Source organism: Bos javanicus, chromosome 29 (assembly GCF_032452875.1).
Source record: "Bos javanicus breed banteng chromosome 29, ARS-OSU_banteng_1.0, whole genome shotgun sequence".
NCBI classification, from domain to species: domain Eukaryota; kingdom Metazoa; phylum Chordata; class Mammalia; order Artiodactyla; family Bovidae; genus Bos; species Bos javanicus.
In genome coordinates, this window is record NC_083896.1 from 48,345,450 (window position 1) to 48,362,187 (window position 16,738).

At 55.5% G+C, this 16,738-nt stretch overlaps 1 protein-coding gene across 4 annotated transcripts in view; it reads right to left on the bottom strand.

Annotated features, from left to right (window-relative positions):
- The window catches only part of SHANK2 (SH3 and multiple ankyrin repeat domains 2), a 560,952-nt gene that overhangs the window by 391,883 nt on the left and 152,331 nt on the right, over positions 1 to 16,738 (bottom strand). For all 4 annotated transcript variants that reach the window (XM_061407335.1, XM_061407333.1, XM_061407336.1 and 1 more), the window contains exon 10: positions 10,771 to 10,848. In XM_061407335.1, coding sequence (XP_061263319.1) covers positions 10,771 to 10,848 — 78 coding nt within the window. The remainder of the gene's footprint in view (positions 1 to 10,770; positions 10,849 to 16,738) is intronic.

The window sequence follows — 16,738 nt, forward strand, 5'->3', positions numbered from 1 at the left end:
CCCTGGTGGCGCGAGCAGGAAAGAACCTGCCTGCCAGTGTAGGTAGACGTAGGAGACGTGGGTTTGATCTGTGGGTTGGGAAGATCCCCCGGGGAGGGCATGGCAACCCACTCCAGGATTCTTGCCTAGAGAATTTCACAGACAGGGGAGCCTGGTGGGATACAGTTCCTAGGGTCACACAGAGTCAGGCATGACTGAAGCAACTTAGCACACACCAGGTCAGCAAGGACCCCACAAGCCGGGCCTACAGGCCTAGCAGGTTCAACTGAAACACCACGTCCAGTCTCACCTGCATCTCCAACAGTCAGGGTCTCCAGGGTGCTGACCTGAGGTCTGGTGGCAGGCAGGGTGGCCTCCCCAACACACTTTACCTCTTTTCTCTCCCCTTCCTGGAGCTGAGGACTGGTGACTGCCTCTCCTTTGTTCTTACATAACAGGGTCAGGCACCCACGTGCATCCTGACCTTCACACGCTCCCTGGTGACTGAGGGTCCTTTTCTCAGCTCGTGAAGAGCAGCATCTGCAAACCGAGCCCCTGGCCCAGCCCAGCCCTGCCCACATGCCTGGGTCGGGGGTCTCAAGGCCGGCTGCACAGTGCTGTGTTTAGGGGGACAGCCTGCACCGTAACTTTAAACCTGTGGAACCTGGGTTTGCGGTGCAAGGGTTCCAGGGAAGAGCTCCGAGGACTCGACCTCCCCTACCCAGACCAGGCGTCCACCCGGGGCTCCCTGGAGCCCTCAGTCCCCGGGTCTGATGACTCTGACCTCAAGCCAGCTCCTTTCCAACCTTGGGCTCCACTTCATCACCCCTCCTTCACTGTTGCAAATCAACCAGTTAACGAGGAGAATCTCCTGACCCCAAGCTGGATCAGTTCAGGGGGAACCCCTTCCTCATGCCACATAAGGGGCAAACGTCAGCCCTGCTTTTCACATGGGATCACGTGTGTGCGTACATGTTAGTCGCTTGGCCATCCCCAACTCTTTGCTATCCCATGGATGACAGCCCGCCAGGCTCCTCTGTCCCTGGGATTCTCCAGGCAAGAATACTGGAGCGGGTTGCCATTTCCTCCTCCAGAGGGGATCTCCCTGACCCAGGGATCGAACCCAGGTCTCCTGCATTGCAGGCAGATTCTTTACCAGCTGAGCCACTAGGATCACAACAGGCAGTGGGACGGGACGGGCTGATGTCCGTTTGTTTCCTTCTGTCCTGGGGGACCCGCACGTCTCGCTCAGAGTAAAACCCAGAGTCCTCTCCCAGTCATGGGGGCCCCCCCTGGTCTCCACTCACCCACCGCCCCCGCTGGCTGATCCACTCTGCTCCTCACAATGGCCAGGCGTGCGCTGATGCCAGGGCCTTTGGGTGTGCCAGTTCTCACCCGTTCTCGCCCGCAGGCATCTGCATGGCCCCCTGCCTCCTCCCTCCTTCCATCCTGGCCTCCACTCAAACGTCAGAGGTCCTGCAAGGCTCCCGTCACTAAAGACACTGGCTCCTGCAGCTCCACCCCCTCTCTCTACCCACTCACTCACCGTGCCTTCTCTCTCTTCAACTAGTTTAGCAACCCTGACGCAGTATGCGTATATCCGTTTAACTGTTAATCATTAGTCTGACGAACACACACTCCACGAGAGCAGGGGCGTCCTTGTTCACTGATGTGTCTCAGGGCACCTAGACGAGAGTGTGGCTCTTCCTGGGAACTCGGCGTATGCTGTCTGGAATAATGAACTTGAAACCTGATCCTTCTCCATCACAGATAAGCACGGTCCATCAGCCCCAAACTTGGGTCTCCCGGGTTTCTGCGCCCTGATCCAGAGACACGACATCCTCTTCCCTGTTTCTATGGGAACTCAGAGTCTGAATCCCAAATAAGAAGAACTTTTCAAAGAAACGACTTAAAAATGAATGGCTTCCCTGACCACATGCCCTAAGCAGGGATCCGGGGAAGTGCTCAGAGGGCCAGGCCGTGAAGCGAAGAGGTGGGCGGGGGCGGGCAGTCAGGAGCAGCGGGGACTGGGCCAGGGGGATAACTGCAGAGCTTCCCAAAGAGGCAGAGCTCCCCATGCCAGCCGAACGCCAACACACACGACGACTGCCTGGGTGTGCCCGCTTTTCCCAATTATTCGAGGGTAGCTGGAAATTGGAATTTTATAACAAATTGGAGGATATTTAAATATTGGCAAAGAATCTAGCTTTTAAAAAGTCTGGGCAGGCAGTCCAGGGGTTAAGACTTTGTACTTCCAACGTAGGAGGCATGGGTTCGATCTTTGGTCAGAGAACTAAGATCCCACATGCCACGTGACCTGGCCAAAAACAAAACAGAAAACTTAGATAAAGATGCAAAACTACGGGCAGGCCACAGTCTAAGTCTCTGGGTTAAGATCCACCCCCTGGATTGCAGACTGTGACCTATCCCACCAACAGCTGGGTACCCAGCCCTGTGGAAGGTCAGTAGATCACCAGCCGTGAGGCGGGCACCCATGATGCCGGCTCCTGCCCCACCGAGCTGCTTCTAAACACCCGAGAGACACACACGCAATGGAGAGAAGAGAATCTGGTCGGACTGAAAAACGCAGTTTTCTGTCGTCACTCGCGGAAAGGTCTCAGATGAAACCTGGCATTTCATCACTCATCCTGCGAGGGTTTAACCGCTGCTTCTCATGGAGCGCAGGTGGAGGGGGCTTCGAAGTGGAGACGCTGAGAAGGTGGCCATCTGCAAGCCCGGAAGAGGGGCCCTCGCCAGGAACTGCAGGGCCGGCACCTTGACTTTGGCCTCCCCCTCTCCAGCCCTGCTGTCTGAGCTGCCCCATCTGTGGGACCTGTCCCAGCGGCCGAGACGGACACACCATGGGCAGCACAAAGGCCATGATCATGCAGCTGTGGGGTCCCGCTCCCACACGGTGGCGTCCCCAGTAGCTCTCCTTGGTGGCAAGGAGCAGAGGTGCGCCCGAGCTGGTGACAGTCTTCACAGAGGGCAGAGGGGAAACCATGGGAACCGAGGCAGGAGCCTGGCTCAGGGCCGGGCGGCAGGGCGCAGGGCTGAGTGCTTCAGGGTGTGGGCAGCGGGAACCGGTGAGCTGGCCACTGGCCCGCCACCGGCGAGCTCTCGTGGCAGCCCCCCGCAGGGGCTGGAGCAGAGGACCACACGCTGTGGGCTCCGAGCAGCAGAGCCTCACCCCGTTCTGGAAGCCACAGTCCAAAGTCAGGCTCGCAGGGCCCAACCCGGGCTGTGGGCAGGGCTGGCTCCCTCCGCAGGCTCCTGGCCAGGGTCCTCCCTGCCTCTTCCGGCTTCTAGGGGCTGCAGGAGCTCTGGGCTCATGGCTGCATCCCCCGTCTCTTCCTCACCTTCATGGGGCCCCTTCCCCTGTGCTCACCCCCATAGAAGGACCCTAGAGATGACGCTGAGCCCTCCCAGATAATCCAGACTAACCGCCACCTCAAGATCCTTAGCCGCTTGGTAAAGTCCCTGCTGTACGAGGTCACAGCCGCAGGTTCCAGAGGTCAGGACCCACCTCTCCTGGGGCCTTTATTTAGCCCAGCACAGACCCCTGCCCTGCGGGGTGGGGCCCTTGCAGCACCTGCCATGCACCTCCCTGGGGGTGCCCCGGGCCCAGAACCGTCACAGTCACCCACGCCCTGGGCCCTGGCTCCTGCCCCATCCCCCGGAGAGCAGGGCCCGCTCCCCAGCAGTGGCTGCGTCTCGGCTAGAGTCTGACGTGTGGTCCCCTCACACCAGGGTCCTCGGCCACCCCACTCGGCCCTGCTTTCCCATCTTGTCACCTGCCATGATATGCCCCCCTCACTTGGGGGCAGCCGTGCCCACGTGGGGCTGGTCCCTCCCGTCTCACCACACTCCCTGCTGCTCCCCAGCCCTCTGCCCGCCAGACCCAGGGCGTCCCTGAGGCTCAGGGGCACTGGTCCCAGTGAGCTGAAGGTCAAGCTGGGATCGCTCTTTGGGTCATGCTGGGTGGTGGGCAGGGGTCACGTGAGTGGTGGTCCTTCTGAGCTGGGGATGGGGAGGAGAAGGACCCGTGACCACCTCCAAGGACGAGGGAAGGAGCCACCGTGTGCCCAGGGGGATGAGGCTGTATGGACGCCATCGGAATTGAATTTACAGGCATGGCCGCAGACTCTGAACCCTCAACCAGATAAGCTCCTCCAGAGGGCCTGTGTGTGTGCATGTGTGTGTCTATGTGGTGTGTGTCTATGTGTGTGTCGGTGTGCATGTGTGTGTCTGTGCATGCACATGTGTGTTTATGTGTTTGTGTGTCTGTGTGTGTGCAGTGTGTCAATATCTATGTGTACATCTCCATGTGTGTGCCTGTGTGTGTCCATGTGTCTGTGTGCACATGTGTGTGCAGTGTGTGCGTATCTATGTGTGCATGTCCATGTGTGTGCAGATGTGTATCTACGTGTTGGTGTGTGCACACGTGTGTCTGTGTGTGCAGAGTGTGCGTATCTATGTGTGCATGTCCATGTGTGTGCAGATGTGTGTCTGTGTTGGCGTGTGCATGTGTCTGTGTGCTGATGTGTGTCTGTGTGCACGTGTGTGTGTGCAGTCTCTGTATCTAAGTGTGCACGTCCGTGAGCGTGTGCGTGTCCGTGCATGTCTGCGTGTCCCTGTGCCTCTGACGTGGTTTTACGTCAGCCCTAGGCTTCCCCCACGTCACCTCATCCCATTTGTGGGCAGAAGGCAGTCCCACAGAGCAGGGCTGGGACCTGCCCCGACCTGCCCCAGGGGAACGCAAGGTTGTGGGGGAGAAGCCCGCCTTGCCTTTGCACTACAGTCCGTGTGGACTGCTACAAGACTCCACAGCACCCAACAGTCCTACTGCTGAGTCACTAACAAGGAAAGAAGTGTGAACAGGCGCCCGGAGGAAACAGCATCCAAGTGCCTGCTGAGTGGATTTCATCAACGTCCCAGAAAAAATACAGCACCTGGAACCCAGATGCGGGAATGTCAGGCTGCCTTTGTCGCTGAGCCATCCCCCAACCCGGTGGCTCCAAGGTCACGAGAAGGACAGGAGACTCGGTCACTCGCAAGGGGTCACCACCCTGTCCAACATCGAATGTGACCTGGGATAATGTCCATCCGTCTCCAGCTGTGTCCCGGGATGAGCGAGCCAAGTCAGAGCTGAAGGAGATCTCGTAGGTCTGAAGGACAAGAGCCAGGATCTGACACTTCAGGGGGGACCCAAGGTCATTCCCGTGAACCACGTGTCCCCCAAGAACCCACAGCACCACGGCCACGTCCTGGGCATCAGACAGCACGTCACAGAAGGGCTCGAGGAGATGGATTTTACTGTCGTCTGCCAGCACCAGGCTTGGTTCGGTGATTTACCGCCCGAGACCAGAGGCCGGGCACTCCCTCCTTCCTGGTGCCGGCCTTTCTCGTCCCGTCATATCCCGAGTGATGGTGGAAGAAGGACTCGGGGGCCAAGGCCGTGAGCAACCCTCACCATCCCCTTCGAGCTGTGGACCCCAGCGTCCACCCAACTCTCCATCTGAAGGGGACGATGGAGACCTGTGTCACGAGTGACGTGTGTTAAAGTCCGAGAGTCTGGCGGGGCCAAGAGCTCTGCTCCCTGCGCACGACCTTCACCAACAAGACCCCCAGCAGGGCCTTCTGTATCCCCCACCCAACTCCTGCCTCTGATCCTTTCTCACAAGTCCCTCCCTGGAGGACAGCCTGACGTCCGATGTCTGAAATGACTCTCACTGCCTTGCCTCCCCTCCTGTTTTCTCCTCTCTCTCTGCTTCTTGGTGTCTGAGAGCAGCTGCAGAGGGCAGCCTGGGGGCCAACAGATCGGTGACGCGTGGGTGGGGGGGAAGCTGCTTCTCCAAACACACAGGGGCTGGAGGCCTGCCCTCCAGAACCACGGAGCCCCTACGGAATGGAGCCGCCGGCGGGCAGGAAGGGTTCAACTCCATCCTCCTGGGCCCAGCCAGGGCTCTCCAGGGAAGGACATAGAGGATGTGCACACACACACACTGATTTATTTTAAAGAACCGGCTCCTGAGATGGTGAGGCCTGGCAAGCGTGAGGTCTGGGGCGGGCCAGTGTTGGGAACCCAGGTGGGGTCTCTGTATTACAGTCTGGAGCAGAATTCCTTCTTCTCTGGGAAACCCCAGCTTTCACTCCCAATGCCTCCAGCTGATGGGAGAGGCCCACCCACATCACGGAGGCCCCACCTCCTCAACCGAGTAACTGAGTGCTGATCTGAACCTACAGTAACATCACAGCACTGGAGCCTAATCCAGCAGACACCACAGCCGTCCCACCAGCCACGGCGGTCCCACCAGCCACCGTGTCCCTCTCCCCACTGCCCCACTGGCTGCACACTCTCTTCACTTAGACCTTCCACGTCCTTAGAATTCTTTCCATCCCATTTCCCTTTAGCTTCAGAACCAGGACATGCTTGCTTCCTTGGACTGAGTGATCCAGAAAGCAAAGGATTCCCTGTTGATGTTCGCTCCACGCCAGGATGGAAGACCAGTCACGGGCCAGAGGACGTGCCTGCTTCTCCCCAAACCAGAGCCTGGGATGGCACTCAATGGCCTGGAGGCCACGGACACGGCCACTGACTGATTCAGGACGCCTAGGCGTCCATCCCCAAGTCCATGTCTCCCATAAACTGGGCATAAAAATCCCACCTCGTTGGGTTGTCGAACATTAAATGAAAATGTACAGAAGAGCATTTGTGAGCTTTGAGATTCTGTGCAACTGGGGAGAGTCATCTTCACTATGTTCAACACACTAGACTGCATCATCACCACCAGAACCACCAGAACCACCAGAACCATCACCACCACCAGCACCACCAGCACCACCAGCACCATCATCATGAATGTTATGACTGAACTGCGTCTCCCACTGTGATGATATTTATAGACAGGGCCTCCAGGGAGGTAAGTAAGGCTAAATGAGGTCATAAGGGTGGGAAGCTAATCAGATAAGATTGCTGTTCCTACAAGAAGAGGAAGAAACACCAGAAGCCTCTCTCTCTCTCTCTGTCTTCACAGTACACTGAAGAAACGCCAGTGACCAGGTGCCTGTCTGTGAGCCAGGAAGAGAGCCCTCCCAGAAACTGCATCTGCCAGCACCTTGACCTCGGACTTCTCGTCTCCAGACTGTGAGGAGTAACGTCTGCTGTTTAAGCCCCAGTCCATGTACTTTGTCATGGCGGCCCAGGGTGACTCAGACCATCACCGCCATCACAGTCACGGCCACTGCTATTTCAGAAACGTCCAAGTAATGTTGTAGACGCTCCTTCTGCTCTTCCTTCTCTTCCTTCAAAACGTCACCTCTGTCTCTCACGATTCTCAAACCTGAGCAGATGCTGAGGTCTCTAGGGGACTGATGAGGACTTAGGACCCGAAGCCCTGCCCCCAAGCTTTGGATTCAGGGTAGTGCAAGGGAAGCCTGAGAACCTGCATTTCTCTCCAGTTCCTGAGTCCTGCTGCCGTCGCTCCAGCCTTTGGATTAAATCATCAAGCAAAGTTCGGCCGGATGAAGTCTGTCAAATATCCCACGGTGTGTTAGAAAAGCCCCTGCTCACAGCAGCAGCTGAATGCCATCAAGGCTTCCCAGGTGGACACACTTGAGCCCTGTTAAATGATGTGGCAAGCGGACATGCCCCCCGAAATCAACAGGGAGGGGTTCATTTTTCATCACCGGGAGGGGAGGGATCACGAATGCAACACGAATGCTGGGGACGTATTACCGGCGAGGCTCCAGACGCTGAAGTCTCTCTGCACCATGAAAACACGAGGAGGTGGGGACACGCGAGGCAGGGAGGCCAGCTTGCACAGTCAGAGCAGTACTGGGTGTGCCGAGCGCATCCCAGGCTTTGATCCTGCCCCGACCACGAACAATGTCTGCAGGGCACAAGGCCCATTATTCAGGCGTAATTGTCTTCCTGAACCATTTGGGGCTCTTGATTGATTATTGTTAGCAAAATCAAGACAGATGGCCTTGGGGGTGAGCTGGGGTGGATCTGTTGCGGTGGGGGGTGGTAGGGAGGGTGCAGAAGGGTTCCTTCCAGGACTCTGGGAAGAAGGGGGCGTCCCCCCCGAGGTGGTCACTGCCTGGGGCACAGGACAGGAGTGGGGACTCACGGACGGGGTGGGTGGTGTTTGCCAACAGTGACCTTCTGTCCTGGGTGCCGCGCACAACTCACTCCCCTGGGGAGTCAGGTGGCGGGTACAAACCTCTGCCCAGAAGGGCAGCAATGGCTCTGTGGTACCGTCCACGTGCCAACCCAAATCAAAGGCCACTGCTGTTGCTCTTCAGTCACTCAGTCGTGTCCTGCTCTTTGTGACCCCATGGACCGCAGCACGCCAGGCCTCCCTGTCCCTCACCAACTCCCACAGTTTGCCCAAGCTCATACATGTCCGTTGAGTTGGTGATGCCATCCAACCGTCTCATTCCCTGCTGCCCTCTTCTCCTTTTGCCTTCAATCTTTCCCAGCCAAGGGCATTAGCTGCTATTTTCTAAGCAATTTAAGTATTGTTTGACTTCAAAAAAAGGGCCACGGAAATGCATCACTTAATAGCAACAAGATATTTAAACCGAGACCACCGACCTATGGATGAGTCCCACCATGAAGTGGCAAGAGCCCGCACTCCCTCATTATCACCACTGCGAAGAGGACATGCTTTGGGAAAGAAAGCATAGTCTTTGTAGACCCAATAACACACCAGGAACTCACCTCCATGACCCATTTCACATTAAATACCTTTAAGCCACAGATGCAGAGTAAAACCCAAGCCTGCCACTGCTCATGAGCCACTGCTCATGAGCTGAGCAAACTTATTAACGATGACTGTTAAACACCCAGCTTCATTTGGGGATTGAGCTGACTCATTTTCAAGCCATCAAGGGCTTTCCCAGTGGCTCAGTGGTAAAGAATCTGCCTGCCAATGCGGGAGACACAGGTTTGATCCCTGAGCCATGACAGTTCCACATGCCTTGGAGCAACGAAGTCCGAGCACCACGACTACTGAGCCTGTGCTCGATAGCCTGCATGCTGTGATGACTGAAGCGCACACGCCTACAGCCCGTGCTCAGCAACGAGAGGCCACTGCAGTGAGGAGCCTGCACAGCACAACTAGCGAGCGGCCGCCACTGCTGCTAAGTCACTTCAGTCGTGTCCGACTCTGTGCGACCCCAGAGACGTCAGCCCACCAGGCTCCCCTGTCCCTGGGATTCTCCAGGCAAGAACACTGGAGTGGGTTGCCATTTCCTTCTCCAATGCATGAAAGTGAAAAGTGAAAGTGAAGTCACTCAGTTGTGTCCGACTCTTTGTGACCCCATGGACTGCAGCCTTCCAAGCTCCTCCGTCCATGGGATTTTCCAGGCAAGAGTACTGGAGTGGGGTGCCATTGCCTTCTACTAGACACAGACAAAAACACACAGCAATGAAGACCCAGCACAGCCAAAAATACAGTAATTTTTAAAAAGATATCAAACCCATCTATATTACTAATATCTGAGCGGAGGAATCCCTGATGGCTCAGTGGGTAAAAAATCAGCCTGCAATTCAGGAGACACAGGCGATGCAGGTTCAATCCCTGGGTTGCGAAGACCCCTTGGAGGAGGAAATGGTTAACCCACTCCAGTACTCTTGTACTGGAAAATCCCACGGACAGAGGAGCCTGGTGGGCTGCAGTCCACGGTGTCGCAAAGAGTCGGGCACAACTGAGCGCTGACGCAATGACACGATGGCAAGGGGAGGATGAGCCGAGTGACCCCTGGAAGCCAGGTCTAAACATGAGACCTCTCTCTGCTCAGGAAGGTGTAAAAAGTCTTTCCAGATAAAAAGAATCACAGTCACATCAATGTTCGGTTTGAGGAGAGAGAGAGAGCCGACTGTGTTTAGGAAGAAAAAGCATTTCTGCAACTTCGGGCGTTTAGCCAAAAAAAAAAAAAGTTCTTTCATGCTAAACCATCTGGTCAGCTGCATCAAAATTCAGTGAGCCCCACGTTTATAAAACGGGGTATCACTCAGCCATAAAAAGGGATGAAGCAGCGATACATCCAACACAGATGGACCTTGAAAAGGCCGTGCTGAGCGAAAGAAGCTCAGCACAAAAGACCACGTACGGCACAAGCCCCTCCGCTTCTGCAGCGTCCAGAGGCAGCTCATCCCCAGGGACAGCGGGAAACGAGAGGCTGTCCAGGGGCCACGGGAGGGAGGAGAAGGGAGTGCCTCTTCCGGGTCCAGAGTTTCCTCGGGCTGATGACAAGCCACACAGAGGGGATGTGACCACACCGCGCCATGTGCCCCGGCCACTGAACTGCACGGCTGCGACGGTGCCTTCTGTGTAACACGTACTTCACCACAGTTTACAAATCAGGACCCTGGCTTTTTGCTCCACTTCGTAACCCCGTGGCCGCTCCGAGCTGGGTTGCTGACCGTCTACCCAGGACAGCAGGCCAGGTGGGGTCACTGGACGGATGGCGAGCCACCCTGCCGCGCCCAGGAGACTGTCCGTGTTCACACGACAGGCAGCGAAGCCAGCACTGCCCACCACTGCAATGACAACGTCCGGGTCTTTCTGCTTTTCACAAACTGCCTTCGTGAATTGCCCCCTGGAGGCATGGCTGCCTTAGCTGTTTGTTCTAATCTGAAGGAAGCTGGTGTGGACAGGCGAACTGAAAGAGGGTCTCGCTCCAAACACAGACCCCGCCCCCGACCCCAGGGCCCAGTGCTCACCGAACATGGAGAGGGCGTGCGGCCTGGGGGCGTCGCGGGGGCTGGAGGAGCCTGCTTACCTGGAACGGGGTCTGGCTGTTGTAGTTCTTCAGTTCCTTATCTCCACCTCGAAACAGAAGCACGCGAGCACAGCTGTCCTGCAGAAGAAAGAAGAGATCTGTTTGCAAATCACGGCACATACATCTTGCAAAGGAGCTTGTTCACAGGGTGAGCTTGCAGGAGTTCAGAGACGTGGAAACACAAAGTCAACAGGAGGGCGTTTCTGCTCACTGGAGCAACCAGGAGGAGGGCAGATGCCCGGACGCTGCCAGCTGAACCTTCACTGCTGCAAAGACTTGGGACGGCGACTCAGCAGAATCTGCAAAAATTTCACATACACACACCCCACGGCCAGTGATTCTTTTTAAGACTATATGTACCCATGGAGAAAGCTTGAGTGCGGAAGAATTGATGCTTTTGAACTGTGGTGTTGGAGAAGACTCTTGAGAGTCCTTTGGACTGCAAGGAGATCCAACCAGTCCATCCTAAAGGAAATTAACACTGAATATTCACTGATGCTGGAGCTGAAACTCCAATACTTTGGCCACCTGTTGCAAAGAACTGACTCATTGGAAAAGACCCTGATGATGGGAAGGATTGAAGGTGGGAGGAGAAGGGGATGACAGACGATGAGATGGTTGGATGCCATCACCGACTCAGTGGCCATGAGTTTGAGCAAGCTTTGGGAGTTGGTGATGGACAGTGAAGTCTGGCATTCTGCAGTCCATGGGGTTGCAAAGAGTCGGACATGACTGAGCAACTGAATTGATGCATGCAGAAGGAAATGGCAACCCACTCCAGTATTCTTGCCTGGAAAATCCCACAGAGGAGGCTGGTGGGCTACAGTTCATTGGGTGGTAAAAGGTCAGACATGACTGAGCAACTGAGCACCTTTATAGAGGGCTTTGCACATGCATATAAAATATGTACTAATTGAAAGACCACAAGTAAACTCCAAAAGGAAAGAAGAGAAAATGTGGAGATGGCAAAAATACTCTAAAATAAGGAAAAGTGGGAATGATTCTGGAATATTCTTTGTTTTCAAAACAACTTTCTCTTGAAGTACAGCTGATCTGCGCTGTTCCCGGTGCCCAGCAGCGCGATCCAGTTACACACACAGACGCACGTGCTGTTTCAGATACTTTTCCATCAGGGGTCATCACAGGATATCGACATGCTTCTCCGAGCCACACAGTAGGTCCTTGTTGCTTATCTGTTTCTGTTCATCCTAAATTTCTGATGTATCCCTCTCCCATTTTCCCCTTTGGTAACCATGTGTATTTCTACGTCTGTGAGTCTGTTTTGTAAATAAGTTGATTTCAGACTCCATATAAAAGTGACACGTATCTTTATCTGGCTTACTTAGTGTGATAATTTCTGGGTCCATCCGTTGCTGCAAATGGCCATCAGTTCACTGTTTTGGCTGCCGTCTACGGGGTCGCACAGAGTCGGACACGACGGAAGCGACGCGGCAGCAGCAGCAGAATGTTCCATGGTATATATGTACCACGACCTCTTTACCCACTGCTCTGCTGATGGGCATTTAGGTTGCTTCCATCTCCTGGCTATTGTAAGGAGTGCTGCTATGAACACTGGGGTGCACGGATCTTTCTCAATTAGCATTTTGTCCAGATATATGCCCAGGAGTGGCATTGCTGGATCATTTGGTGTCTCTACTTTTAGTTTTTTAAGGAACCTCCATAATACTCTCCACAGAACATTCTTTGCCAAGGCAGTGATAGCAAAAACAAAACAAAAAAAAAAACAACACACGCCGATAATACACTGACTAGAAAAAAATCCAAAATGTCTAACTAGAAAATATGAGTCTCAGAACAACAATATAGCTTAATTTCACTTCCATTTTAAAGTCTGTATTTTAGAACGCAATGAATAATTCTGGAAAGAAGTTACCCGTTGACAGGAATTGCTTTCTCAGGAAGGAGAAAGTGGGGGAACAAACAGCAGGGATCTTCTGTTGTTATTTTCTGTACTTACACTTCCTAATGTCTTTAAGAGGCAGCCAACGTTCTTTTCTCGTGTTATCTGTACAATGAAAAGGGATCTAGTCCTGTCGGTTTAGTGAGCCTCTACTATTCACCTGGAGAGTCTAACCCTCTTGAAGTCCTGATGGGGAGGCTGGGGACAATACCCACAGAGAAAAAGGCACGTGAAGGAGCTCCCGGGTTTCCTAGTGGTGAGAACTCTGTGTGATCTCTGCTGGGGCCCAGGTTCAATCCCCGGTCGGGGAACTGAGATCCTGCGAGCCGCTCGGAGCACCAAGTGAAATGAAAGAGAGACAGGAGGAAGCAGACTGATGAAGCAGCAGTGGGGACGCGAGTCCTCTGCCTACCGGACGCAGCTGGGCTGTTACGAACGAGCAGGTTACCTTTGGGGACGAGTCTTTAGATGCTCAAGTGCCCACAGGCGCAGGCGCCTCACGCAGGGGGGCTGCACGGTCTCCCGCGGCAAGCCCCCGCCCCAGGCCCATCGCCCTGGCCCACGGCCATCTACAGAGTCCAGAGCAGAGGCAACAGGCGTGGCCCCCCAGGCTGCACACTTGGTAAGTAACTGCTGAATGAAGAGTCCACGAGGCAACCAACGGGCGTTTCCACCCAGGGACCTGCTTACGGGGCCGGGCCAGCAGTCCCGCCCCAGCTCCGGGGGACCCGCTGCCCTGGGAAGGGCAGGGGCCGAGAACAAGACACACGGCACAGGCGGGGGAGCTGGGTGAACAGCAGCCTGGAGACGAGGCTGGAGATCCGGAGACAGGAGGGGTGGGCGCTGCCCGCGGCGGGGGCTGCAGGTGGGGAGTGGTTTGGGGCGATGAAAACGTTCTAATAGTAACTGTGGGGTGGTTAGCCAATGTGCAAGCAGATTGAAAAACAGTGAATTTTATATTTTAGATAGGTAAACTGTACGGTGTGTGAGAGAAATCTCAATAAAGGTGTTAAATACTATCAACAGAAAAGTAAGACAGAGTCAGAGTCAGAGAGATCAAGAGAGACACAGAGACACAGTCAGAGACCACGAGAGACAGAGATCAAGGGAGATCCAGAGACAAAGTCAGAGACCAAGGGAGAGACAGAGAGAGACACAGAGACCATGAGAGACAGAGACCAAGGGAGAGACAGAGACCAAGGGAGAGATAGAGAGAGGCACAGGGTCAGAAAGACTAGGAGATACAGACACCAAGGGAGACAGAGCAAGAGATACAGACAGAGAACACTGGCAGCAAGTTGGCTCTGTGCCCGCCAGGGCCGCCCTGACCCCCGAGACCCGGGTGAGGGCCCCAGGGCCTCTCGCAGGACAATGATATTAATGGGGGGACACCCATGCCCGGAGCAAACAGGAGCCGAGGCAGCGCGACCCCCGTTCTCTGAGCCGCGGTCCGGCAGACACACGGGACAGGGTGGGGTCCGCTCACAAACCTGCCGGCTGCAGGCGGGACGGCTCCGAGTTCTGCAGGAAAGACTGCTGTTGGGCGGCCGGGGTCCCAGGCCTCAAAGGCACACCTGAGTGGCCGTGAGGGTCACTGCAGACTTGGGGTGCGCACTGCAGGGCCTGGAAGGAGGCTGCCCTTGCGGACCGCTGTGGCTGGAGAGAGGGCCTGGGGACCACTTCAGGCTGGGTCCACAAGGCAGGCAGAAAGACAGACAGGGGGCCCTTGGGAGGGAGGGGAGGCTCCGTGGTGGCAAGAAGGACACGTGCAGATAGAGGTTAGGAGAGAAAAAGAGGGTGGAAGGACACACAGCCGGGAGCCCGCTGTTGAAACAGCCGTGAGCACGCGATGCCCTTGGTTCAGACCGTGGGCAGGCCCGCACCACGTTGACAGGTGGAAACTGCAGGGAAACCCCAGTCTTGGGCTTCATGTCTGCACCTTTACCATGAGTCTGCGTTCAGGTGGTGCTCTAAGTAACTAAAAACACTTACAAGAAAAATTTAAAAGATGGACCTATGCTTGGCAAACACACCTTTCACGTGTGGGGTACAGCTAATCCCAGGCTGTAAAAGAAGAGCCCTGGGCGTTACTTCCAGGGGAGGTGAGCCCTGGATCCCGGCCCAAGGTCACACACCCTGGCCTGATGCTGGGCCTGTCATCTGATTATGGGGTCTCACCTCCTGCCCTGCTGGTTCTGTGAAACGGTTTCTACTGGAACTCGGGCTCCTGAGCGTCCGGGTCCCACCCCAGGCTCCTGGCCCCTGGTCGGGCCGCCAGAACCCACCCCACCAACTGGGGCTCATTCATGATGACCCAAACTGTTAGTTACTTAAAACAACAGCATTATCTTGCCTCAGTGAGCAGTGTTCTGCAGAGAGAAAAGAGGAAAGGGTATCTGAGAGAGCCCTGGCCCTGAGGGGACAAGGGCCCATGGATGAGCCGGATTTCCGCAGGTTACCATCCAGCGTGTGGGGGAAGCAGGTGAGAGAGAACGAACTCCGGGGGCAGCCAGCCAGGGCAACGCTCCTGGGGCTCGGGGACCTGAAGGCTGCCTGGGGGCTCATTCTGCACTGGGCTAAGTGTGCCCTGGCCCGGCTCCAGGGCGGCCGGGGAGGACCCGCCAGGTGACCGTCCCAGATGTCCGGAGCCACTGGGGCCCATCATAACCCAGGGCAAGAGTCTGGCCCGGCAATTCCGTGTAACCGCTCCCCACTGATCCGCAAGGACTTCCATTGAAAACTCCCATCCGGGAGGTTTATCTCCTAGGAAGCTAAGAATAAAACCCTTGCCAGGCACTGCCAGTCACACCCTCCCAGGAGGAAGCCAGCCAGGATCCCAGAAAACTCCTCCACTCACCCACAGAAGGACAGCTCTGAGTCAATATTAACCAAGCTCAAGGCACACACACCGTCATTCTAAGAGCTGCCAGACCTGGAAGGAGGAGAGATTTCAAAACTGAAGGGCAAGTGGTTCGTGTGACTTTATAACAACGACCCTGTGTGTGTGCATGTGTGTACAGACAGGTGTATGTGTCTGTGTGCACACGCGTGCACATGTGAGCACAGGTATGTGTGTGCACACACGGATGCTCTACAGTTCAGAAGACACACCTCTCCACTCCTTGATTCCACCCTCAGCGCCTTCTTGCCAGAGGTAGCAGGAGGCCCGTTTCACCAATAAGGCAGCGGAGGAACAGGAAGGCGTGAATGAAAACCTGCAGCTCCAGGAAGCGAGCAAAAGGAGCAGTCCTGACCCAGAGAAGTCGCCAGTGGGAGCCCCATGGCACCCGTGCGTGGCTGCTGGCTGCCCTGTGGGTCCTCCTATGAGGGGATCTCATAGGACACACTGAGGCATGTCTTCATCATTCTAAAGGGGCCCATCAAGTGCAGACACAGACATGCCCTGCGTGTTTTGAGGGCCAAAGCATCTGGGAGAATATCCAATTATTATCCAGGGATGACTTTTGGAGACGTGACTACAGCCACTTAAATGTCACAGACAGGAACTACTCAGCACTCCAAATCATGAGTCCTCAGCACTTCAAATCATGAGTCCTCAGCACTCCAATTCATGAGTCAGGAATTCGTTTCCAGTTTAAATGATCCCTTGAAATGAGCCTGTCCCGGCAGACATAAATCTAGGAAGACTCCGGATGTGTGCGATCAATAAAATGGTGAAGTGCAGAGCTGGGACGCTGCTGTCACCAGAGCGAGGCTGGAACCTGGCTCCAAAGACCGAGCCGCTCTCAAGGGCGGTGCCCCGAGGACCACACCACACACGCGCCCTGACATATGGCTTCACCTCACTTGTGCCCAGTGGGGTATCTGCCTACCTCCAATCAAGGGGTTACAGGAACCCGTCCCCAAGGCCTGGGGGAGCAGAAATACAGACTGGGTTTTGAGCCCGGCTTTGGCGTTTACAGCTGAGCCGCTTGGACTGAGCCTGAGGCTCCTGGCCTGTTCAAGGGAATGACAGCCAACAGCAGCCTCCGAAGGCTCGTTGGAGGAATCGAAGGGGAATGACTATGGGACACCTTTCTGCACACC